Genomic DNA, 25749 nt, shown 5'->3' with positions numbered 1-25749 from the left:
CTCTTTAAAAATTAATTAACATTCAGAGCTATCTTGTTTCTCTGCTAGTCTCTTTTTACGTCTGAACTGCAACAGCTCACATTATTGAAGGTTAGTTGCACCAGCTGGCTGGCCAGTGCTGTCAAAGTTAAATGCACCAGCAAAGGTGTTGTCCCACATTATTGCTCAGTCTATGTGCACGTAATGCCACATAAAATGTATACTTATGATCATACTTGGCTGTACTGGACACAGCTTGGCTTTTGCTCCACATGAAGTGAAATCTAATGAGATTCAAGCAAATTTGGAAGAATACATAGTGCACTGTTTACATCAAAATTATTCTGATGATGAACAGAGTATAGAGGCAGAGTGGCTGTCTGGCGGCAGCAGTGGACACGGGAGCGGCTGTCTGGCGACAGCAGTGGACATGGGAGCGGCTGTCTGGCGACAGCAGTGGACACGGGAGCGGCTGTCTGGCGACAGCAGTGGACACGGGAGCGGCTGTCTGGCGACAGCAGTGGACACGGGAGCGGCTGTCTGGCGACAGCAGTGGACACGGGAGCGGCTGTCTGGCGACAGCAGTGGACACGGGAGCGGCTGTCTGGCGACAGCAGTGGACACGGGAGCGGCTGTCTGGCGACAGCAGTGGACACGGGAGCGGCTGTCTGGCGACAGCAGTGGACACGGGAGCGGCTGTCTGGCGACAGCAGTGGACACGGGAGCGGCTGCCTGGCGACAGCAGTGGACACGGGAGCGGCTGCCTGGCGACAGCAGTGGACACGGGAGCGGCTGCCTGGCGACAGCAGTGGACACGGGAGCGGCTGCCTGGCGACAGCAGTGGACACGGGAGCGGCTGCCTGGCGACAGCAGTGGACACGGGAGCGGCTGCCTGGCGACAGCAGTGGACACGGGAGCGGCTGCCTGGCGACAGCAGTGGACACGGGAGCGGCTGCCTGGCGACAGCAGTGGACACGGGAGCGGCTGCCTGGCGACAGCAGTGGACACGGGAGCGGCTGCCTGGCGACAGCAGTGGACACGGGAGCGGCTGCCTGGCGACAGCAGTGGACACGGGAGCGGCTGCCTGGCGACAGCAGTGGACACGGGAGCGGCTGCCTGGCGACAGCAGTGGACACGGGAGCGGCTGCCTGGCGACAGCAGTGGACACGGGAGCGGCTGCCTGGCGACAGCAGTGGACACGGGAGCGGCTGCCTGGCGACAGCAGTGGACACAGGAATGGCACCACATATTCAGATCACTCATTTGAACAGCATAATGGTAGACATATCTGTGTCTGTAGGTTTTTGGCAGCTGGGCTGCATTTATCACTGATGTAAAGATCTAACATAAGGTGTGATGATATAGGATGGCACTGGATATATAATCCTATGACCTCTGGTTTGTATAGCTCATAGTCTGGAAAGGAGGTATTACATTTATGACATGTTGATTGCAGTGGCTGTGCCTGTCTTCAAGGTCTGTGTGATGTTATCTTTTATGAGATGTCATAAGACTGCATATTGCTCATGCTGCCCTGAGTATCTCGACACATAGATTGTGCAGCAGTTGTTGTAGCCAGCACTTTTTCCAGATCTCTTTTCTATTGGAAACATCTGATCATGTGTTGCCAATAAACTGCCACGCAGCCACTCGCTAGCCACTACAACTGACAGACTCTGATGTAGAGCTAAATCAGTATGAAATGATGTATGTGTATCTGTCATCACAGCTCGGCTTGGCATGATGCTTAGTGGTTCAGAGCCACTGTTACTGTGGCAGGTCTGTGTACTAAATTTTGTACTCTGTATAATCATCTGCATATTGAATCATGTATTTCATGAACAGCATTGTATACATACAAAGTACAATTTTGTTATTTTCTGTATATTAGCCTATTGTAATATTTTTGGCTAACAGTGGATGTGCTATTTTGTCAGGAGATGAGAGTAAGCATTCCCATGGTCCTATGGTGAAATACCTTTTATAACAGCTACTAGCTATTAAACTGACAACATATTTTAAAACATTTTACTGACTTTTTTCAATAGTAGTTTCGAACATGTTGTTCACCAGTTGGCTTCATTCCATTTAAAGCGCCAGTTATTAATCAATTTTTAACGTTTTCATTGCCATGATGTCAGAAAAAAATGTTGATTTATTTCTGAAAACTTTCATTCTCCATTTAGCGCAAAATCTGACTTTGAGACAGTTACCACAGTCAAGGGTGGCGGCACAGTCACCATACTAAGCTATTTAGTGTCCAAGTTGGCCAGCCGAAATGGCCGAGCGGTTCTAGGCGCTGCAGCCTGGGGCTGCGCGACTGCTACGGTCGCAGGTTCGAATCCTGCCTCGGGCATGGATGTGTGTGATGTCCTTAGGTTAGTTAGGTTTAAGTAGTTCTAAGTTCTAGGGGACTGATGACCTCAGAAGTTGAGTCCCATAGTGCTCAGAGCCATTTGAGCTATTTGTCCAAGTTGAAAGATCGAGGGAGTTGTGATTGTGCTGACAAAGGCACCCACGACTACAATAAGTGCATCGCCGCCATGTCTGTTGTTACACGAAAAAAAGTTTCCGAAAATGCAAGGAACTTTTTATTGGCACTATGTCACTTGAAAGATTCAACAGTTGGATAGTAATTCATCCTTTGAATGCAATGGACGTATATTAATGAAATATTTTTAAAATATCTAATTAGTTCAGTGGTTGGCAGCTATTGTTAAACGTCCAAATTTGAAGGAACTCAGCAGTCAGTCACGTTTCAATCTACTTTACTGCAGATCTAGGTTTTAGGTACAGTATAGCTACCATCAGTGTTAGAAAATATAAGAAATAAAAAGTACTCAGACACTGAACGACATAATACGAGATTTATATCATAAATATACGGGAACTGGAGAATCCATAGTAAGCAACACACGTTACAAAGTCATTCATGTAGAGGCATCAGGCCTGCAAATGCACGTGTTGTTACATGACCTTAGCATGTACATAGATTAATTGAAATTGAGACAAATAATTATATTAAAATAATAATAGTTTTACGTTGGTAGTCTGCCTTAAACGTTCTTCTCGATTTAGCAACGCTTCATAGTTTATCAAATGAGGACAAAAATTGTGTTTGCAAATTTATGTAATTTTTCATGTAACTATAGGCATTATTTTCGATAATAATGTTATCAACGTCAACTCGGGTCATTATGTATTTAACTGAATTTTCAGTAAATCTTTCATTGGGAGCTTTGTTATACGTCACTTTTCTCAACAGCCACGACAGTGTAGTTCATATAACTTCTACATAGGATGTTAGCATGTCGCTTTTGATTTTTTATACAAGACAAAATAAAACGGAAATAATAAATGTGATTTGCTTACACCAGGCTTTTACTCATGGATATAAATTTTTTGTTGTTGTATGTTTTAACATTAGTTTTAAGTCACATGTTTCACATCTGCATCAGCGGGTTGTTCCGCTAAGTCATTATATTGGTCTCACTTTGCCCTATTGTCATCTGTTCAATGCAAAACTGTAACTCTTATGAGACAACTTTTTTAATACAAAAGTGTGTTTGAACGGCTAGTCATTCACATATGTCGTTGGTGGGCTATAGAGGGCATTGTTCATCCTCTTTGACGTGTAGCGTGAATGGATGTACAGGTCTGTAAACATCTTAGAATTACGCTGTGTATGTGCTAAGGTTGTGTAATAACATGTGCACTTACAAGACTGTTAAGTCTACATAACTCACCACAAACGTTATGTTACTTACAAAGGAGTGTCACTTAAGTATACATCTACATCCAAGTGACTACTCTGCTATTCACAATAAAGTGCCAGGCAGAGGGTTCAATGAACCACCTTCAAGCTATCTCTCTATCGTTCCACTCTCGAATGGCACGCGAAAAAAACGAGCACTTACATTTTTCTGTGCGAGCCCTGATTTCTCTTATTTTATCGTGATGATCATTTCTTCCTATGTAGGTGGGTGGCACCAGAATGTTTTCGCAATCAGAGGAGAAAAACACTTTTGTTTTTATGATTGCCACTCCAGTTCACGTATCAGGTTTGTGACACTATCTCCCCTATTTCGCGATAATACAAAACGAACTGCCCTTCTATGTACTTGCTCGATGTCATCCGTCAGTCCCACCTGATGCGGATCCCACACCGCACAGCAGTACTCCAGAATAGGGCGGACAAGCGTGGTGTAAGCAGTCTCTTTAGTAGACCTGTTGCACCTTCTAAGTGTTCTGCCAATGAATCGCAGTCTTTGGTTTGCTCTGCCAACAACATTATCTATGTGATCGTTCCAATTTAGGTTATTTGTAATTGTAAGCCCTAAGTATTTAGCTGAATTTACAGCCTTCAGATTTGTGTGACTTATCGCTTAATCGAAATTTAGCTGATTTCTTTTAGTACTCATGTGAATAACTTCACACTTTTCTTCATTCTGGGTCAATTGTCACGTTTAGCACCACACAGATATCTTATCTAAATCATTTTTAAGGTGTTTTGATCATCTGATGACTTTACAAGACGGTAAATGACAGCATCATCTGCAAAAATCTAAGATGGCTACTCAGATTGTCTCCTATGTCGTTAATATAGATCAGGATAACTTTGATATAGATGTTGTTTTATGCAATTCAGTGTCTAATTCCTTCGTTTTTCTTATATTTTTTAGCACTGATGATACCTAAACTGTAGTTGAAATTTAAGATCTGCATCAACGTACAGACTGAATCGTGAGTGATTGCTGACTTCTGACTTCCTTCCTGTTTGAATTACAACACAGTCGCTGTGCAAAACAATTCCAATAACATTAAACTTGCTATTATTAAATGTGCTGCAAATATTTTTTAAACACTCTCCTTTCGACATCTCCCTTCTGATGGATACAGTGTGATCCCTAAATCGACTGACAAAATTTTGGATGTTTTTTAGGGATTTCTTTTCCGTGTTTTAGTATAATGCACTAGTGGTCTACGGTTCTAGTTATAGACTAATTGCATTCGTATGATTTGCTACCCCTTATAACTTAGTTTGTTGGTACGCTCTGTACGTCTTGCTAGGAATTAAACTTATTCATTTGGCTCGTGGTACTTGCTGTTGGCAACAGTTAAGCATACTTCGCTCTTAGCCCCCAATCTTACATTCAGTACTGGTCGGTGCTGCCGCAGATCAGTTTTTCCGAGAGTGTTAATTGTACTTCAACAGTGATGCAGAGCGATATTAATAGATTTACTGATGAAGTGGCAGATACGCAGCTCGCGTATGGCTTCACATAACATAGTTGAGCGACACAGTGGCGCAATGTTGTGCTGTTCCCGCAGCGGCCGCCACCACATCACAGCATTGAGGGTTGTGGCGTTCCTCTGTGTTCTGCGTCGTACTTATTGGTGATTGCATACTAGAGATATATTCACTCCTGCGAAAAAATACTTTCTACGAAGCAGAGGTAGTTGGACTAACAGATGTAATAAACCGTAACTACATTGTTAACGAGCCATTGGAGATCATGAGTCCACTATGCCAAAATACTCAGAAAATATCTCCAAATAATCAGCGATAGTTTATTGTTATAAATCTGTTTCATCCTGTACGTAGAGAGCCCTTCTCAGGATTAGCTATGTGCCATTTCTGTGTAGTTTATAAGACCATTATGTCATCTGGCATTGAAGGCAGGATCAAATCTTCCCCTAGAATTTTCCGTCAATGGCGGTCTTCAGCTCCACACAGGTAATGTACTCGCAACTGCGATTATGAACCACCATCGGCCGTATACTGGAATCACAATGAAAATTTGTGCTGTATCGGGACTCGAACCGGGATTTCCCACTTTAAGCGAAAGGTCGCCTTAACCACTTCGGTTATCCGTGCACGAATCAGGGCCAGACCCCCAAACTTCCATACGTCGTCGTCTGTGTTTCAACCTGCAATAGTCGAGAAAGGGCATATTTATAGAGAGTAGAATGCCTGGTATAGGCGAGTAAATACGAAATAGCAGTGCCTGCGTTAGTAAGAAGTACGGTGCGATGCTCCTTTGGATATACATGCATGTCTGAGGGACACTGCATCCTACGTTTTTAGTAACACAGGCACCGCTATTTCGTATCCACGCAGTCACATTGCTCAGAATGTTTTCTAAAGTCATCTACCTACCTCGCATTACATCATCGTCTCGGTCTTTGTCTCCTGGAATGCAGCAAAGAACCTTCTGCCTCAGTCTATCACACGAGAGATATTCAGAGAGTAATATGCATATTACTCTGGCAGGCCAGGTAACTTCTACACTCCTGGAAATGGAAAAAAGAACACACTGACACCAGTGTGTCAGACCCACCATACTTGCTCCGGACACTGCGAGAGGGCTGTCTTCCGCTCACGCCCCAACATCGTGCAGCCCGCCTCCAGTGGTGTCGCGACAGGCGTGAATGGAGGGACGAATGGAGACGTGTCGTCTTCAGCGATGAGAGTCGCTTCTGCCTTGGTGCCAATGATGGTCGTATGCGTGTTTGGCGCCGTGCAGGTGAGCGCCACAATCAGGACTGCATACGACCGAGGCACACAGGGCCAACACCAGGCGTCATGGTGTGGGGAGCGATCTCCTACACTGGCCGTACACCACTGGTGATCGTCGAGGGGACACTGAATAGTGCACGGTACATCCAAACCGTCATCAAACCCATCGTTCTACCATTCCTAGACCGGCAAGGGAACTTGCTGTTCCAACAGGACAATGCACGTCCGCATGTATCACGTGCCACCCAACGTGCTCTAGAAGGTGTAAGTCAACTACCCTGGCCAGCAAGATCTCCGGATCTGTCCCCCATTGAGCATGTTTGGGACTGGATGAAGCGTCGTCTCACGCGGTCTGCACGTCCAGCACGAACGCTGGTCCAACTGAGGCGCCAGGTGGAAATGGCATGGCAAGGCGTTCCACAGGACTACATCCAGCATCTCTACGATCGTCTCCATGGGAGAATAGCAGCCTGCATTGCTGCGAAAGGTGGATTTACACTGTACTAGTGCCGACATTGTGCATGCTCTGTTGCCTGTGTCTATGTGCCTGTGGTTCTGTCAGTGTGATCATGTGATGTATCTGACCCCAGGAATGTGTCAATAAAGTTTCCCCTTCCTGGGACAATGAATTCACGGTGTTCTTATTTCAATTTCCAGGAGTGTATTAGTTGCTGAACTACACTTCTAAGTAGGGGAGGCCACGACGATTGTTTCACGGATTTACTTAAAACTTTATACACCTTTAGTAGGCCACTAAAGCAACATAATATGCAAGTAGAAAGATGCACATTCCGAGAAAATCATCCGCAGCTCGTGGTCTCGCGGTCGCGTCCTCGCTTCCTGAGCACGGGGTCCCGGATTCGATTCCCGGCGGGGTCAGGGATCTTCACCTGTATCGAGATGACTGGATGTTTGTGTTGTCCTCATCATTTCATCATCATTCATGAAAGTGGCGAGACTGGACGGAGCAAAGGTTGAGAATTTGTACGGGCACTGCTAACCGCGCAGTTGAGCGCCCCACAAACCAATCATCATCATCCAAGAAAATCGCATGAGAAGCTTTACACGTCAGTTATGTAACTGAAGCATCTGTGCGTAGGTGCCGGACGTTACACTTGGTGGTCAAGTGGAGCCGGCATGGTAGCTCAGCGTGTTCACTCAGAGGGTTAGCTGCTCTCTGTAATAAAATATTTAAAAAACCTGAGTGAAGCGATCAACGATGAACTTGGCTGGGTGTCATGGGACGTCTGCGCCGAACAAATCCAACAAACAATAGCGAACAAAATGAGCGTTTGATCAACGTAAGACGGAAATATGAGGTGACGTTTCGACTCCCACTCAAATTTAATTTGTAACCTACATTTTTTCATCACTAGTCATATTATTTAATTTTAATGACATTTGAGAGGTAATATAATTTTTAAAAAACACCTATATTTGCATGAAGTTTTAGTAAATTTCATCTTACACTACTGGCCATCCAAACTGCTGCACCAAGAGGAAATGCAAATGATAAACGGGTATTCATTGGACAAATATATTATACTAGAACTGACATGTGATTACTTTTCACGCAATTTGAATGCATAGATCCTCAAAAATCAGTACCCAGAACAACCACCTCTGGCCGTAATAACGGCCTTCATACGCCTGGGCATTGAGTCAAACAGAGCTTGGATGGCGTGTACAGGTACAGCTGCCCATGCAGTTTCAACACGATACCACAGTTCATGAAGAGTAGTGACTGGCGTATTGTGACGACCCAGTTGCTCGGCCACCATTGACCAGACGTTTTCAGTTGGTGAGAGATCTGGAGAATGTGCTGGCCAGGGCAGCAGTCGAACATTTTCTGTAACCGTACAGGATCTGCAACATGCGGTCGTGCATTATCCTGCTGATATGTAGGGTTTCGCAGGGATCGAATGAAGAGTAGTGCCACGGGTCGTAACACATCTGAAATGGAACGTCCACTGTTCAAAGTGCCTACAATGCGAACAAGAGGTGACCGAGATGTGTAACCAATGGCACCCCATACCATCAAGCCGGGTGATACGCCAGTATGGCGATGACGAATACACGCTTCCAATGTGCGTTCACCGCGATGTCGCCAAACACAGATGCGACCATCGTGATGCTGTAAACAGAAGCTGGATTCATCGGAAAAAATGACGTTTTGCCATTCGTGCACCCAGATTCGTCGTTGAGTACACCATCGCAGGCGCTCCTGTCTGTGATGCAGCGTCTAGGGTAACCGCAGCCATGGTCTCTGAGCTGATAGTCCATGATGATGCAAACGTCGTCAAACTGTTCGTGCAGATGATTTTTGTCTTGCAAACGTCCCCATCTGTTGACTCAGGTATCGAGACGTGGCTGCACGATCCGTTACAGCCATGCGGATAAGATGCCTGTCATCTGGACTGTTAGTGATACGAGGCCGTTGGGATCCTACACGGCGTTCCGTATTACCCTCCTGAACCCACCGATTCCTTATTCTGCTAACAGGCATTGGATCTCGATCAACGCCAGCAACAATGTCACGATACGATAAACCGTAATCGCGATAGGCTACAATCCGACCTTTATCAAAGTCGGAAATGTGATGGTACGCATTTCGCCTCCTTACACGAGGCATCACAACGTTTCACCAGGCAACGCCGGTCAACTGCTGTTTGTGTATGAGAAATCGGTTGGAAACTTTCCTCATGTCACCACGTTGTGGGTGTCGCCACCGGCGCCAAACTTGTGTGAATGCTCTAAAAAACTAATCATTTCCATATCACAGCATCTTCTTCCTGTCGGTTAAATTTCGCGTCTTTATCACGTCATCTTCGTGGTGTAGCAGTGTATTTGACTAATTACTATTTTTAATTAAATTTTATTATTAGAGCAAACATTTATAACGATCGACTAGTAAATGAAGTAACGCATTGAGTTTTCTTGAAAATGTATGCCTGTCGTGATTTTCGAAATCCCTTATAAATGCAATCTGGAAAGGTACCCGGAAACTACTTTGCACCTCGACGCTTCGAGCTGCAGAAACAGAGGTAGGTGTCATGTGGCAGTTAACCAACGTAGCAGTGAAACGTTACTAATGTAGCAAGAACGAATAGCGTAGGCGCGAACTTTTTTAATATCACAGAATCTACACGTATACTACAAAAATGAAGTCTTGAGCGGGAGTCGAACCATCGCCTCATACGCGTTCGCCTTATGACGCTCGAACGCTAACCACTTGATCACCTCTAATTCTAACATACGGCACCTACGAACAGATACATTAGTTACATAACGGACGCGTAAAACTTCTCTTATGATTTTCTCGGAATTGGCAGAGTTGTTGCACCTTACTACTTGCACATCGTGGTGTTTTAATGGTATACTAAAAGTATATGAAGTTAGAAGTAAATCCGTGATTCTATCGTCGTGGTCTCTCCTTGTAAGTGACACAGACATAAAACACTGTTGTTTAAACTAGTCATCGAATGTCTGTAAACTACGAACGGAACGTTTATTATTTCCTTTGCAATGTTGTTCAAAAATGTTCAAATGTGTGTGAAATCTTATGGGACTTAACTGCTAAGGTCATCAGTCACTAAGCTTACACACTCCTTAACCTAAATTATCCTAAGGACAAACACAAACACCCATGCCCGTGGGAGGATTTGAACCTCCGCCAGGACCAGCCGCACAGTCCATGACTGCACCGCCTCACACCGCTCGGCTAATCCCTCGCGGCTGCAATGTTGTTGCTATATTTTATTCTAATTATAGTTGATTTCCCGGCTTACCTTTAATTTGCTCTATAAAGTTTTTCCACATCGTGTTGAGTTTTGTCTGCTTTCATCTTGTGAATGTTGCAGTTCTTCTTGTCTCAGCGCTCGCTAAGAAAATTGCAGAAGAACTCCGCCTTTTCCATGACACCTTTCTAGTTTTGTTTTCATCCAGACATGTTTTAGCACTTTTTGAGCTAACTTCAGTGGGCTTATTTGCTAGATACACTGTTTTTACCTGTTGTTGTTGTGGTCTTCAGTCCTGAGACTGGTTTGATGCAGCTCTCCATGCTACTCTATCCCGTGCAAGCTTCTTCATCTCCCAGTACCTACTGCAACTTACATCTTTCTCAATCTGCTTAGTGTATTCATTTCCTGGTCTCCCTCTACGATTTTTACCCTCCACGCTGCCCTCCAATACTAAACTGGTGATCCCTTGATGCCTCAGAACATGTCCTACCAACCGATCCCTTCTTCTAGTCAAGTTGTGCCACAAACTTCTCCCCAATCCTATTCAATACCTCCTCATTAGTTACGTGATCTACCCACCTTATCTTCAGCATTCTTCTGTAGCACCACATTTCGAAAGCTTCTATTCTCTTCTTGTCCAAACTAGTTATCGTCCATGTCTCACTTCCATACATGGCTACACTCCATACAAATACTTTCAGAAACGACTTCCTGACACCTAAATCTATATTCGATGTTAACAAATTTCTCTTCTTGAGAAACGCTTTCCTTGCCATTGCCAGTCTACATTTTATATCCTCTCTACTTCGACCATCATCGGTTATTTTACTCCCTAAATAGCAAAACTCCTTTACTACTTTAAGTGTCTCATTTCCTAATCTAATACCCTCAGCATCACCCGACTTAATTTGACTACATTCCATTATCCTCGTTTTGCTTTTGTTGGCACTTTTTGCTTTTCAAGACACTGTCCATTCCGTTCAACTGCTCTTCCAAGTCCTTTGCTGTCTCTGACAGAATTACAATGTCATCGGCGAACCTCAAAGTTTTTACTTCTTCTCCATGAATTTTAATACCTACTCCGAATTTTTCTTTTGTTTCCTTCACTGCTTGCTCTATATACAGATTGAATAACATCGGGGAGAGGCTACAACCCTGTCTCACTCCTTTCCCAACCACTGCTTCCCTTTCATGCCCCTCGACTCTTATAACTGCCATCTGATTTCTGTACAAATTGTAAATAGCCTTTCGCTCCCTGTATATTACCCCTGCCACCTTCAGAATTTGAAAGAGAGTATTCCAGTCAACATTGTCAAAAGCTTTCTCTAAGTCTACAAATGCTAGAAACGTAGGTTTGCCTTTTCTTAATCTTTCTTCCAAGATAAGTCGTAAGGTCAGTATTGCCTCACGTGTTCCAACATTTCTACGGAATCCAAACTGATCTTCCCCGAGGTCGGCTTCTACCAGTTTTTCCATTCGTCTGTAAAGAATTCGCGTTAGTATTTTGCAGCTGTGACTTATTAAACTGATAGTTCGGTAATTTTCACATCTGTCAACACCTGCTTTCTTTGGGATTGGAATTATTATATTCCTCTTAAAGTCTGAGGGTATTTCGCCTGTCTCATACATCGTGCTCACCAGATGGTAGAGTTTTGTCATGACTGGCTCTCCTGAGGCCATCAGTAGTTCTAATGGAATGTTGTCTACTCCCGGGGCCTTGTTTTGACTCAGATCTTTCAGTGCTCTGTCAAACTCTTCACGCAGTATCTTATCTCCCATTTCATCTTCATCTACATCCTCTTCCATTTCCATAATATTGCCCTCAAGTACATCGCCCTTGTATAAACCCTCTATATACTCCTTCCACCTTTCTGCTTTCCCTTCTTTGCTTAGAACTGGGTTGCCATCTGAGCTCTTGATGTTCATACAAGTGGTTCTCTTATCTCCAAAGGTCTCTTTAATTTTCCTGTAGGCAGTATCTATCTTACCGCTAGTGAGATAAGCCTCTACATCCTTACATTTGTCCTCTAGCCATCCCTGCTTAGCCATTTTGCACTTCCTGTCGATTTCATTTTTGAGACATTTATATTCCTTTTTGCCTGCGTCATTTACTGCATTTTTATATTTTCTCCTTTCATCAATTAAATTCAATATTTCTTCTGTTACCCAAGGATTTCTATTAGCCCGCGTCTTTTTACCTACTTGATCGTCTGCTGCCTTCACCACTTCATCCCTCAGAGCTACCCATTCTTCTTCTACTGTATTTCTTTCCCCCATTCCTGTCAATTGTTCCCTAATGCTCTCCCTGAAACTCTCTACAACCTCTGGTTCTTTCAGTTTATCCAGGTCCCATCTCCTTACATTCCCACCTCTTTGCAGTTTCTTCAGTTTCAATCTGCATTTCATAACCAATAGATTGTGGTCAGAATCTACATCTGCCCCAGGAAATGTCTTACAATTTAAAACCTGGTTCCTAAATCTGTCTTACCATTATATAATCTATCTGAAACCTGTCAGTATCTCCAGGCTTCTTCCATGTATACAGCCTCCTTTCATGATTTTTGAACCAAGTGTTAGCTATGATTAAGTTATGCTCTGTGCAAAATTCTACAAGGCGGCTTCCTCTTTCATTCCTTCCCCCCAATCCATATTCACCTACTATGTTTCCTTCTCTCCCTTTTCCTACTGACGAATTCCAGTCACCCATCACAATCTACAGTTTGTCATCTGCAAAAAGCAAAACGTTACTTTGTTGTTCCGTTTATTACATATTTCCGACGGAGAATCACTATGTATTGTGTTGTTTAGCGTGTTACTTAATGTTTTTGAAGTTTCAGTGTTTTTACTTTGTGTCGACAGAGCGTGAGAGACAGAGACAGAGAGAGAGAGAGAGAGAGACAGAGAGACAGAGAGACAGAGAGACAGAGAGAGAGAGAGAGAGAGAGAGAGAGAGAGATCGGCATATAGAGTGGTGTGCGGCATGGGGAGAATTTAATTGTGGAGGCTGATCATTTGCAGTTTTGGAATGAGCTGTTCTATTTTGACAAAGAGGGTTTATTGCACAGTAATGTGTATTGTTTAGTACTTACTTCCCCTGGGCTATTGATTTTTGGATGTGATAGTTCTCTTCTATTGTTGTTTTTGGCACAGGCTGTTACTATTTTTTAAGATTTTAAGTCGGTTTCTATGTTCGTTGGGTGGTGTTTATGTGCTGTTAGGTGAACAACTGTTGAATGTAAGCTATTGTTTTAGGTGACCTTCCATACAATGCTGTGCACCAGACGTACTTTCTGTGTCACAAAGTGATTGACAGTTGAGCATGTAAAGGGAAGCACAAGCGCAGTATACTCCAGTACCAACAGGAGTTGAGCAGATCCATACGGAGGACATTCATGTGTTCCCCTTAACGTTCAATAGTGCGTTCACGTTACAGGATTTTTAACGTTCTCACCATTTTCGTAAGCATTATCACATATAGGTTCACAGATTCTGCAAAAGAAATATACAACACGGAGAAACGAACTATATAACAGCAAACCACAACAGCTGCGTTGCAGGCTGCATTTGCCCGCATCAATAGGTGACCAAACTCGTGTTCGGGTTGGTTGTTGCTATGATATTTGTGCTACAAACAACTAGCTGTTAATCACTTTGTTCTTCTGATCCAGTTATAGCACAATTCTCTGGGTGAGGAGTGCTGTCTTTCCCTGTGTTAATCTGTTTCTTACATCCTAACTGCTTCGTCCAGCATGCACTAGTTATATTGTGATTGTAAGGTAGCAGAGTTCCTTCACTTCCATATACTCTCACATAAAAATTTCTCAAATGCAATGTGGCATGTGCTACTGTTGGAGTGTCTAAGGGACTTTTTTTTCTGTCTAGCTGTGTCCCTGTTTCGTAAGCTAATATCTCTTTCGTTATTTGGATTCGGAAAGGCTGACTGTTTGTACACTTGTCCAGAAATAGCTGCCGAAACGTGAATCCACAAATTTCTGCCATTCTTTCCCATTCTCCTCACACGTAGTGAGCTTAAATTTGTGATGTCACTGCCATGTGGTACAGCTTACGTTTTGTTTACAACTGTTGTTACAGCTGAAATTATGACCTATGCTGTGCTCTGCTCATTCGCTTAATGTTGTAGATTTTTTTTTTTTTTTAAGGAACACTCTCCTCTTCCTAGCAATTCCCAGTACGCACAGCGTGAGAAATATTTTTAATGCTGTAATGGACCATTCGCTGCAACAGAAAAACTGACTTCTTCAACGACGAAAATTAGTCGTTTCAAAAATGCGTAGTTCAGTGAATTCTAAAGGCTGTAAATTGATTAAATTCGATGTTGTTGGTGAAGTTCACTGTTAGTTCGATGGTGATGTGGTGAAAAGTTGTTGTACGTTGTTACCACCACCACGTTTCCTGATTTCTACGAGTATTAATGACAGAAAAAAGGACAACATTTACCTGGAAACGATTGGCAAGCTTAGCGCCAATAGGGAGAAAGGATATAAAGCATATAAATGGGCCGTCCTGTGTGGCCGTGCGGTTCTAGGCGCTTCAGTCTGCAACCGCGGGACCGCTTCGGTCGCAGGTTCGAATCCTGCCTCGGGCATGGATGTGTGTGATGTCTTTAGGTTAGTTAGGTTTAAGTAGTTCTAAGTTCTAGGGGACTGATGACCACAGATGTTAAGTCCCATAGTGCTCAGAGCCATTTGAGCCATTTGAACCATTTGAGCCACATAAATGGAACTGAAAGAAGACTCTCACGCAGAATGCAAAGCCTTCGTAACGACTTTCCGGAAAATTACGGTGTTACCAATGCAGTGATTACATCTACATCTACATGGATACTCTGCAAAACACATGTAAGTGCATGGTAGAGGGTTCATCGAACCACCTTCACGATAACACACTATTATGCTCGTACAGCGCTCGGAAAGAACGAACGCCTTTATCTTTTGGTGCGAGCTCTGATTTCCCTTATTTCTTATGGTGATCTTTCTCCCTAAGTAGGTCGGCGTCAACAAAATATTTTCGCATTCGGAGGACAAAATTGGTGATTGAAATTTCTTGAGAAGATACCGCTGCAACGAAAGATTCCTTTATTTTAATGGAGTACACCCCAAATCCTTTATCGTTTCAGTGACACCTATCCTATTTCGCGATAATACGAAGAATGCTGCTATTCTTTTAACTTTCTCGATGTACTCCGTCAATCATTTCTGGTAATGATCCCACATCGCGCAGCAGTATTCTAAAAGAGGGCGGAGAAGCTTAGTGTAGGCAGTCTCCTTAGTAGGTCTGTTAGATTTTCTAAGTGTCCTGCCAATATAATGCAGTCTTTGGTTGGCTTTCCCCACAACATTTACTGCGTGTACCTTCCAATTCAAGTTGTTCGTAACTGCAATTCCAACGTATTTACAGCCTTAGGTTTCACTGCTAAATCGTGTAACCGAAGTTTAGCGGATCTCTCTTAGCACTCATCGGGATGACGTCCCAATTTTCGTTATTCAGGGTCAATTGCCAACTTTCGCACCAAATAGGTATCTTTTCTAAATCGTTTTGCAATTCGTTTTGATCTTCTGATAACTTTACTCGTCGATAAACGACACTGTCATCTGCAAACATCCTAATACGACTGCTCAGATTGTTCCCAAATCGTTTATATAGACACGGAACAGCAAAGGGCCTATAACACTACCTTGGGGAACGCCAGAAAACACTTAAGAAGGGTATTCACTTTAACTGCTGCATACCACACATTAAACTAAGCAAAAAGGCAATTCGGAATTCCCCTTACACAATAAATGATATATTATGCAAACTACCATTTAAAAATCTTGCAGTGTACAACACTAAAAGAAAAAAAGACACTCCTCAAGGCGTGTTTTCACGACCACGCGTCTTCGGCCGATATGTAATTCACGTTTCTGCGATCGCCTTCTACCACTTCACGGTTGTCCGCAGTGTTTTCTGACATCAGGATCTAGCATCTCGTCACTCCTGGAATATGGAGAGGGACTCGGAGAGTGGTGATATATTCTTTGTACGGCTCATCATTCTAGATTCAGCAGTCGGAAGCCTAGAGTTCACAGGAAACGTATCATGTATAAAGCGCTGTACAAGAAAATTATTGATATTTCTTTCCCTACCGCTTACCACCCTCAGAAGTTCGTCATTGGCTTGCAACACGTCACGCGATATATTCCGCCAATCTGAGCCTTTGCGGTTCTTGAACAACATAGGAAGTGTTGCGTAGTTCCCTAAGTTTCGTGCTGAGTAATGCCATTGTCTCCTTCGCTCTTTCTATAACACAATTACTGTATACTATCTTCAGTATTAATTAATTTTCCGTCTCTTTCCCACTGCCGCTGTCGTCTTCTATTTCAACATTAAAAAAAGCGCGAATATGTTTGAATACCATAATTTTTCGAAAATTCGTAAAGGTGCTGCGGAATGTAAAATAATGCAGTTGGTACCCAGTTTTCAGTCAATCTTGTAAACAAACAGAAACATATTCTCATTTTTATGCTAAGATAGGAGCATTTTTCTGCTGGTTCCCTTCTTTTCCATGCTGGAGCAGGAAAGTCACTCGTATGAAAAAAGTATTGGTCAGAAAAATTAAGATAGTTTACTTATGTGAAATTGAAATAACGCAAAACTTTATAATTTTACACCTCAGACCGGATTTTACGCGCAAAAATCTTCTCATATCTTCCAGTACACGCACGGGGTTCTCAGATTATAACGGAAACACTTTACTGCACATTTGTCCGTGCTACGTCAGTTTTTAAAGTACGTTTTCATCTCTCGCCAGATTTATTGTGCATATTTTACTTGTGAAAGTAGGGTTCTTTGAACCTCGGTATCTCGGAAACGGATAAGAAAAGCAAGAAAATTTTCAGTACTGTCAGAGATCGGGATCTTAGGAATATACCGTCAAAACTACAGCCATTTATTGTTCATAGCCGTTTTGCAATCCACGGCTGGGTATTGATATGCAAAAAATAAATTTTTGGGTTGTTTCTCAATAACGGATAAAGATTTTATGAAAACGGAGAGATGGCTCTTCTAGGTAAATGCCTATACAATGTGCCATTAAAATTTTGACAAATTTGCTGTGGTTATTTTTCTTTTAAATTTCGACTTAGATCGGATTTCACCTGTTGAAGTAGATTAATTTTGAAGCTCTGTATCTAAGAAAATGATAAAGATATAAAGAAAACTTCTAAGAGTGTTCAAGATCAGGATCTTAGAAGCACATCGTAAAAAAAAATTAGCCATTTGCTGTGCATAGCCGTCTTCGGCTGGATTTTGTCCGCTGGTGACTGTGAAAATTCAGTAAAAAGCCCGTTTTGCGGTGTTTTCCGAGGAACCGGCCATCAACTAATGGTACCTCCATAAGTCGCATCAAGCCCACCGTAGACAACATCAAATTCAAAAGAACCAACCGATTCGCTCCATTTGCCCAAGCAGGAGGAAGTATGGTATATTCGTACTTTGACCCCGTACTGTAGGGTAGTGACAGTAAGACGATCCTTCCGTTGTGTGTACAATTGGTCCCGAGCCCAAGGGCTACCCAAAGCAGTTGGTCCTATCTTTTTATCACCAACAGAACGCGAGGTATGAGCACCGGAAAATCCTGCTTTCATACGCAGCGTTTTTGTACATGTTAGGTACGTATGCTGTCGGATGCATAACGATTATACGATTATACGATGTTAAGATTCACCGGCAACTCTATCACGTAGCAAACATCTACAGTGTTTCAACTTAAACAAATCTGAGATGAAAATTGCTCCATAACCTTACAGGAGAAAATTCAGAATTACTGCAGTTGCTTCAGAATTCTGGGGTGTGTTCTGTAGCTGTAATGTTTTGCAACCTAATGTTGGTTACCTTCTTCTACCTCTGCTTCCAGCAAGTGGGGCCATACTTACCCTATACAGAACCTTCTAGTCGTTAGCCTTCTACCGGAAATAAATACTCGGCACAGCTGGCGGATCTAACAGTTTTATTTCTAATTATACTAAATTTCAGCCTCCAGTTGCAAAGAAAATTTAGCTAGGTTTCGGTTATAACAATGTAGCCTTCTTCAGAAATTTCACAATATAAAATTAAATTAAAACATGCCAAATATTGGCCTTGTCAAAATGTTAGTACTACAGTACGTAGTCATAAGACTGCGTCACTTCTGCTAATGTTTTGCCGTTGGGTCACACCAACGGGCCAGACAGGTGCGCCGCGGGCGCTGAGTCGTAACTAACATTTTAAGTTTGACAAGGCCAATATTTGGCATGTTTTAATTTAATTTTATATCGTGACATTTCCGAAGAAGGCTACATTATTATAGCCGAAACCTAGGTAAAGTTTCTTTTCTTAAGCAACTGGAGGCTGAAATTTAGTATAATTACATTTTACAGTTGCTGATTCTGCTGCACCATGCTAAGAATATTCAATACTCTCGAATACACGTATTACGTCGCTTTCTGCAAACGGACTATGATACGGAACTACGTTGGAGTGTGTGTGGTTGTGCAAGACGCTTCTGGATGTCGTTCATCGGCATTGATAGTGGCTCACGCTAGCGCAATCTTAATGCTCGCTCTCTGCTGCGATTTCGGCTACCGACTTATCGTGGACCGTCGTCTCCTCATGCTACATGCTCCGCGGCAAGGGCCTGCCTAGGTTAGTATCTGGTTACGGCACTTTCAGGAGCCCTTCGTCTCCGGTGACTCGTTACAGAGAGATTTGGTTCAGTTGCTAATTCGAATCAAAGCCGCATTTAAGGCGGAACGACAGGGTAACGGACGAAAATATTCCTCAAATTTAGGATTTTTTCTCCGTACTGGAATGTAGTAGACAAATCGGGTTTGCTGCAATGAGTAAAACATACTTTAAAGTTTTATTGGTATTTTTATTCAAGAATATTAATATTTTCACTGTGTAAGTGGGTTTTCCCGAGGCAGCTCTGAAAGGACGTATATCGACGGTTGTCGCTGTAACCTGGGTTGTGGACATCAGAGATATGAAATTAAGATATGAAATTAACATATCGCCCTGCTCCTTACAGATGTAATTTTAGTCCATCGTAGGGATTTGTAAAAAAAAAAAAAGGGGGGGGCGGAATTATAGATATTCGAAAAACGTCCATTTTTGGACCCCTCTTTTTTGGCCGAAAAAAAATAAATATCAACATAAAAAAAGGCTTCGTTGAACTGAAGAGAATTAAGTTTTCTTCAAGGGAGACCAAAAATCATTAATATCGGATGAAAATTGTAGCGTGGGCGACAACAACGACGCCTAAAAACATGGTTTTCAGAAATACGCGTTAAAGTTTGACAAGTATTCATCATATAAAAATATTGGCCAATAACATACGGCACATCATCGATGCCTGGTTCGTAACAACTATCTCCCCGGCTTACGGATAGCCGCTTCCTGCTACTTTGACCTGATAGACCCTCATTTACGTCCTCAAAGCCCTTTTCGTCGCTAAATGCAGTCCCAATGGCGCCTCTGTCTTCACAGAATCGGGGAATTTCATTGCTGATTTTGATTTGAAGAGCATTTGCTACGTGCATTCATGCAGTGTGGCCCACATTGAACAGATATACGGCCAAATTTGAAGCAATGCTGACAATTTCACTTCGGCTGGATGTTAATTTTGGAGCTTACCTCCAAATTAGACTATTGAAACTTTCGTTCACCTGTTCAGCAAACCGCCCAAACAACGCTAGAGCAAATCAGCACAAATAGGGAGGGTGAGCGTGGAACCGGTTTTCTAATGCCGAGGCGTGCCGTAAACGCTCGGCTTTGAACGCTCACAGAATCGTTACTTTTTGGAGTTCACGCACAATAGTTTGGGGAGTAATTCTTTGTGTATATACATTCGAATACCGTAATGAAAAAAAATTTCGAGTTTTTTGGACCGTCATCCTGTCGTTTCCACTTAATCGCAGTCTATTTAGGCTTCAGACTAAGGATTGCACCACAAGAATTTGAAATAGAAAACGTATTTGTTTTAATGCTGTGATGCGGACTCCTTTCTCATCGTAAAAGACATAGACATGAATATGTAATATAAACTAAATCGGCTGAATTTTTCAGTGGAAAACTCATACGAATTAAGTCAGGAGTCATCTTCAAAATCCTGCGCTCCCTTGCGTTAAATCCTCAGAGGCTGCCGATCAGACGTGCTGTACTGCAGTTGGTGAAACCGTTAAGGCTTTTAAAATAAGGGGAAACGGAATTCCAGTAGTTTGAAATCAGGTAGAATACTTGGAAAGTTGTCCACAGCTCGTGGTCTCGCGGTCGCGTTCTCGCTTCCCGAACACGGAGCCGCGGGTTAGGTTCCCGGCGGAGTCAGGGATTTTCATCCTCCTCGAGATCACTGGGTATTTGTGTTGTCATCAGCATTCATGAAAGTGGCGAGTTTGGACTGAACAAAAATTGGGAATTTGCACGGGCGCTGATAACCTCTGAGTTAGCGCCCTACAAACCAATCATCAACATCATGGAAAGTTGATTTTATGCATAATAATGTTCATCCTAACTAAGATTGTTTTCATACTGTCGAGGTTCCTCTAAGAATTTACCTGTCACTGTTATCACAAAAAGACTACGCTTGCGTAAATAATATAAACAACTAAAACAGATAACAAATTGTCAAAGGATGGAACTTTCTATATTGATTTTATGAAAATCTTTTCAAAATAAATTTTGTTAACGAAAACAATAACTTTAAATTGTTTGTGTAATTTTCGTTGTTGGTCTCGGCGGAGGTTAGAGTCCTCCCTCGGGCGTGTGTGTGTGTGTGTGTGTGTGTGTGTGTGTGTGTGTGTGTGTGTGTGTGTGTGTTTGTCCTTAGGATAGTTTAGGTTAAGTAGTGTGTAAGCTTATGGACTGATGACCTTAGCAGTTAAGTCCCATAAGATTTCACACACATTTGAAGATTTTTGTTATTAGTGGTGAACGAAATCTTGAAAATGATGCCTCAGCCATTTATTTTTATTAAGTAGTATGGGGGGGGGGGGTACGGAATAGCGAGAAAAATACCGTTGAGAAATAATGTACATTATGTTAAAAAAGCATGTTGTATACCACAACGAATTCGGTTCTTTTCATTTTTTAATCTCATTGATTCATTGAATCTGGACCGTCATCACCTATGCTTCGGTGACGCAAGTCAAACGCGTGCAATGCCCGTTGCTTTGATAACATGAGAAGTCAGTTATCCCTGATGTAGGTCACTGTGCACAGGGGCAATGCAGACGTAGTAAAGTGGACCAATTCGAAATACAATCGATTATATTTGTTTTTAATAGATCACCTAAACAAACCAAGTTGTAGGATAAGTTAAAGGATTTAGAAGTATAAGTGAAGCCTGAGATTAACAGTTTTTTATTTGCTCTAATGACTGACATAATCACAATGATACTGACAAAGAGCTAAGCTCTGTGTAGTTCAAATTAATTTACAAAATGACGCTAACACAGTGTGGGATACCAAAAAACCATGGAAGACTGTATGGAACAAGATTCGTTCATCTGGGAGGGCAGCTGGGGTAATGGAAGTCAGCAGTACAACAAGAAGCCACAAATATGATGAAGGTAAGGAAAACAATTTGCGCGGTAAAGTAAACAAGTAACGGGCTGTACAGAATATGGATCGCGCCAGCTCTGTTGCGCTTCTAACATTCCGTTAAATGGCTCGCGTGCGCCAACCAGCACCAATCGGCGATCGGAGATGACATCTCTATCAGCCCAGAACAGAATGCTCTCCCTACGACGGCTTGGAACAGAATGCGTTCAACTCTCAGTACACAAAAAATAGCTACGTGAAGGGGATACTGTTGCCGATATGACGACCAAGCATTGGTACTAATTTCATGAAGAAGCAGGGAAAGTGCACGTAACTTTCCTCCTTTAGCGTCCAAGATGCACGTTTACGAACGAGAAGTTGGCATTCAGCAAAGCAGCGTCTTCATAATTAGTCAACTTTATTGACCAAGAATTCTATGTAGAGCGATGCGATACTCTTGGCAGAACAAAAATTTTAGAGCGAACGCAACAGATTCTCCCACGTTAGCTAGACCGTGCCGTAGAAGCTAAACCTCTGAAGTCGAACAGAAAAGAAACAATGTCGCGCTCAATTATTTCCTGGGAGCCATTGATTGGCCGTGGCGTTCACTGGCCCCGCGGTTGTATGTACCAGCCTGGCTTCGTTAGCTGCAGACCGGGTCGTTACCGGAGTGCCTCGAACAGCCCAGTACAGTAGGTCCGCTCGACCTAACGAGATTTCGCGATCGTCTTTCCGCCCACACAGAAGGCTACAGAGTCGCTTCCAGCGGCGCACCACCCACTGTGGCGAGTCCAGACAGGGCTGTCTTCTCAGACACACTGCTCCACTGTATTCATCACATGACCGAAATAGCTGCGGAAAAATGAAATAATGTTGCATAGTGATATTTGACAGTAACGTCACATTGTGACAGTAACGCCACAAATATTGAGTTAAATAACAAGCCTGAAATACTGTGTCACACGCAAGTAATTGGAAAACTGCAATAAAGTGCTACTTTCTGGCATTACATATCACAAAATGTCCTCTGCAGGGCCCATCTCACAGGTCGCAGCCTAACGGTGCACAGACGTAAATATGGCGCCGACCATAATTACCGTTTTACAGTGTGCGGTCAATGCCATGGGCACCAGATGCGCAGACCGCCGGGCACACGTGAGGAGAGCGTTAGTGGTGAGGGTGCTGGAGGGGAAATGCTGAGCGCTGGAGGGGAAGTGCCGTTCTAAACTCTGAAGCCTACGTTCACATTTTCTGTAAATATTAAGTCGCGGCCCTCCACGCCCACACTCGCATGGTGGCCAATCAAGAAGATCAACTCTCGCCTCTGCTTTGGTTAGTAGCTACAAAGAACTTCGCCAAAAAGGCGGCAATTGATTTTAGCCTGGCTTTTTAACCATTTGTAACCTTCAGAGACGCATCGAGAGTGGCGAAGTTTGAGTGAAAGCTGCATATTTCACTGGTTGTCATGTTTAAGTTATCTTTTGCCAAAACACAGTAGTTTACACAGTCTCACTTCATTAACTTGTTCTGCAGATGCAGTTGCAAACGAATTCTGAAGAAGTGGTTTATGAAGTTTATTAAATGAAGAACTGATGAAAAGTAATCTCAGGAACTTATAGTAAGCACAGTCTCGGTACAAAATAAACGTCTTCACTTACGTTGATCCAAAACCTATAGCATTTATCGTTTCACAAGCTATCGATGGCCCATAAAAATTGCATTCTTTTATCGAAAAAGGTAATTAGTGGAATTATGAGGTACATAACGAAGTTTTGCATGGTAACCATATCGAAAAATACTCTCCTCTTTGCCAAAATCTCATTTCGATATCTCAAACCGTTTACGAAATATGAGGAATATTGTGGAAATTTCACTCTGGCTTTATCGCTGACGCGGCGCGATCGCAAATGAGTGTGCTACGTCACATAAATTTTCTCGAGATTGGTTCAAATTGTTCAAATGGCTCTGAGCACTATGGGACTTAACATTTGAGGTCATCAGTCCCCTAGAACTTAGAACTACTTAAACTTAACTAACGTAAGGACATCACACACATCCATGCCCGAGGCAGGATTCAAACCTGCGACCGTAGCGGAAGCGCGGTTCCAGACTGAAGCGCGTAGAACCGCTCGGCCACCATGGCCGGATCGAGATTGGTGATAGCCAAGTCTAAAAAAGAGTGCAGTATGTTAGCTAAATTTCATACGCTGCACCATATCATGTAATACGCACCAAAGGCAAAATTATAGCGACCTCTATTTTTCATTACAAAGTTTTTCGAATGTCGCGCAGAGTCTTACTTCTATGTAAGTATCTGAATAGCTACGACCATTAACGAAATAATGGGCACGCCATCATGAACCTGACATATAAAGCTAGAAGTAAGGCAAAAATGATTTTTTTACCGAATAGTTTCTGTAAAATCGTTTTAGAAAGATTGCAGGGCGAGCGCCTCGATTCTGTCACCACCGACCGGCCGAAAGGTTTCAGACACCGACAGCCTCCCCTTTCGAACAAACGAATGACCTCGCCCAGTTCGCTGGACGAAACCTGCGCATCGGCCACCCCACCCTGTGCGGGCTGTACCTGTCTTGCACTGAGAACACCTGCACGCTGGTGCAAATACGTCTCACACGGTCTGCCTCTCGTGTTCGTGGAACAAAGGTACAGGACATTGTCAACACAGTTAAATCGTCTTTCGCCTTTCGATTCGGTTATACTAACAGAGCGAAAAAATTAAAAACTGGCCAGGCGAGAGGGCGACCCGTGCTCTGAGGGTTGCATACAAACTTAATCACGTTGATTGATCCCGGGAATCGAGAAGCTCGACGATTTTTGCCTGTTGTCGATATTGATCCTGGCGAGATATCGGTCCTATGATTTCCAAACCTTTCGAGGATGTTTTACTCGTAAGTTTGAAATCGGATAGCAAATGATAAAAGAAATATTTTTTGTGTGATGTAATTTCAAATTAATAGATTTCCAATTTTTCCTCTAGTTCTACTGTGAAACCTTGGTTCTTCCCAAATTTCATTATTCCATTTCCCTAAAGTTTTTATCAGTCAATTTGCGAGTTACAAAATATTTGACATAAATGGCCTTATCTTTTGACTGCATTACCTCAGAAGCTTCAATTTTCTACAGTTTCAAGGAACCGCAGATCTTAATGACTGACAAACTTTCATTTGGTACGTCCACCCGTTTGTGAGAGAATCGGTTTTTAATCGACTGAAGACAGAAAAACGAAGGCACAAAAAATTAATCCTGTAAGTGTTCTGTTTTCACCGACTGAGGTATAGAAACCTAAAGATGGAAGGAGGAGTTAAGCACTACGACGTCATTCTTTCAAAAACTTTTTATGCTGCCTTGTAATATGTGTTCAAATAGCAACAATGAAATAAAGGGGGTAAACTTAAGTGGATTGACGCTGAACGCCCTTCAATATGCTGATTACATTACTTCGTTTGTTAGAACTGGAGAACGAATCCGTCAGAGAACTGATAACCTGAACTGAGTAGATACAATAATAGGACTGAAAATTTATTAGATAAACGTCAGTGTGTGAAATCATGAGTATGCTAAACCTAGCTAATAAAGTTTAATAATGGCGCTATTGGAGCAGTGAAGAATTAGTGTACTTAAATCACTTACAGGTGGCGAGCCTGCCGAGAATATGCCACAGCGGTGAAGGTCCCTGATGGATTTTTACGAGGAGCGTGGTTAAAATTCTTGCGCGATTACCCAGATATAGGTCTTTGGTAGTTACCCTAATCCAGTGTAAGCGAATGACAGGACGTTTCATTTTGGGTAGACCACAGCTCACTTCCTGCACCGCCTTTGTCCAGCTGACCTAGTAAAAATACAAAGAGGTGACAAAACTCGAAGGTACGAGCTAACATCCCAAAGATGTTCGTTCTCACATGCGGTTCCTCT

At 42.8% G+C, this 25749-nt stretch overlaps 1 protein-coding gene across 1 annotated transcript; it reads left to right on the top strand.

Moving 5' to 3' along the window:
• The first annotated feature begins 409 nt into the window (after positions 1-409).
• LOC126101281 (uncharacterized) lies at positions 410-25514 on the top strand. The gene is made up of 2 exons (XM_049911962.1): positions 410-1171; positions 25470-25514. The coding sequence occupies exons 1-2, from the start codon at positions 410-412 to the stop codon at positions 25512-25514; spliced, it is 807 nt and encodes a 268-aa protein (XP_049767919.1).
• The last annotated feature ends 235 nt before the right edge of the window (positions 25515-25749 follow it).

Source organism: Schistocerca cancellata, chromosome 9 (assembly GCF_023864275.1).
Source record: "Schistocerca cancellata isolate TAMUIC-IGC-003103 chromosome 9, iqSchCanc2.1, whole genome shotgun sequence".
NCBI classification, from domain to species: Eukaryota; Metazoa; Arthropoda; class Insecta; order Orthoptera; family Acrididae; genus Schistocerca; species Schistocerca cancellata.
Note: the sequence above shows the minus strand (reverse complement) of the source record. Positions and strands in the feature narration are given on the sequence as shown.

Excerpts from the sequence above, each read along its gene's own strand:
- LOC126101281 (XM_049911962.1), top strand. The coding sequence starts at position 410 with ATGGGAGCGGCTGTCTGGCGACAGCAGTGGACACGGGAGCGGCTGTCT. Across the intron at positions 1,172-25,469 it reads GCGGCTGCCTGGCGACAGCA|GTGGCGAGCCTGCCGAGAAT; the intron begins GTGGACACGGGA and ends AATCACTTACAG.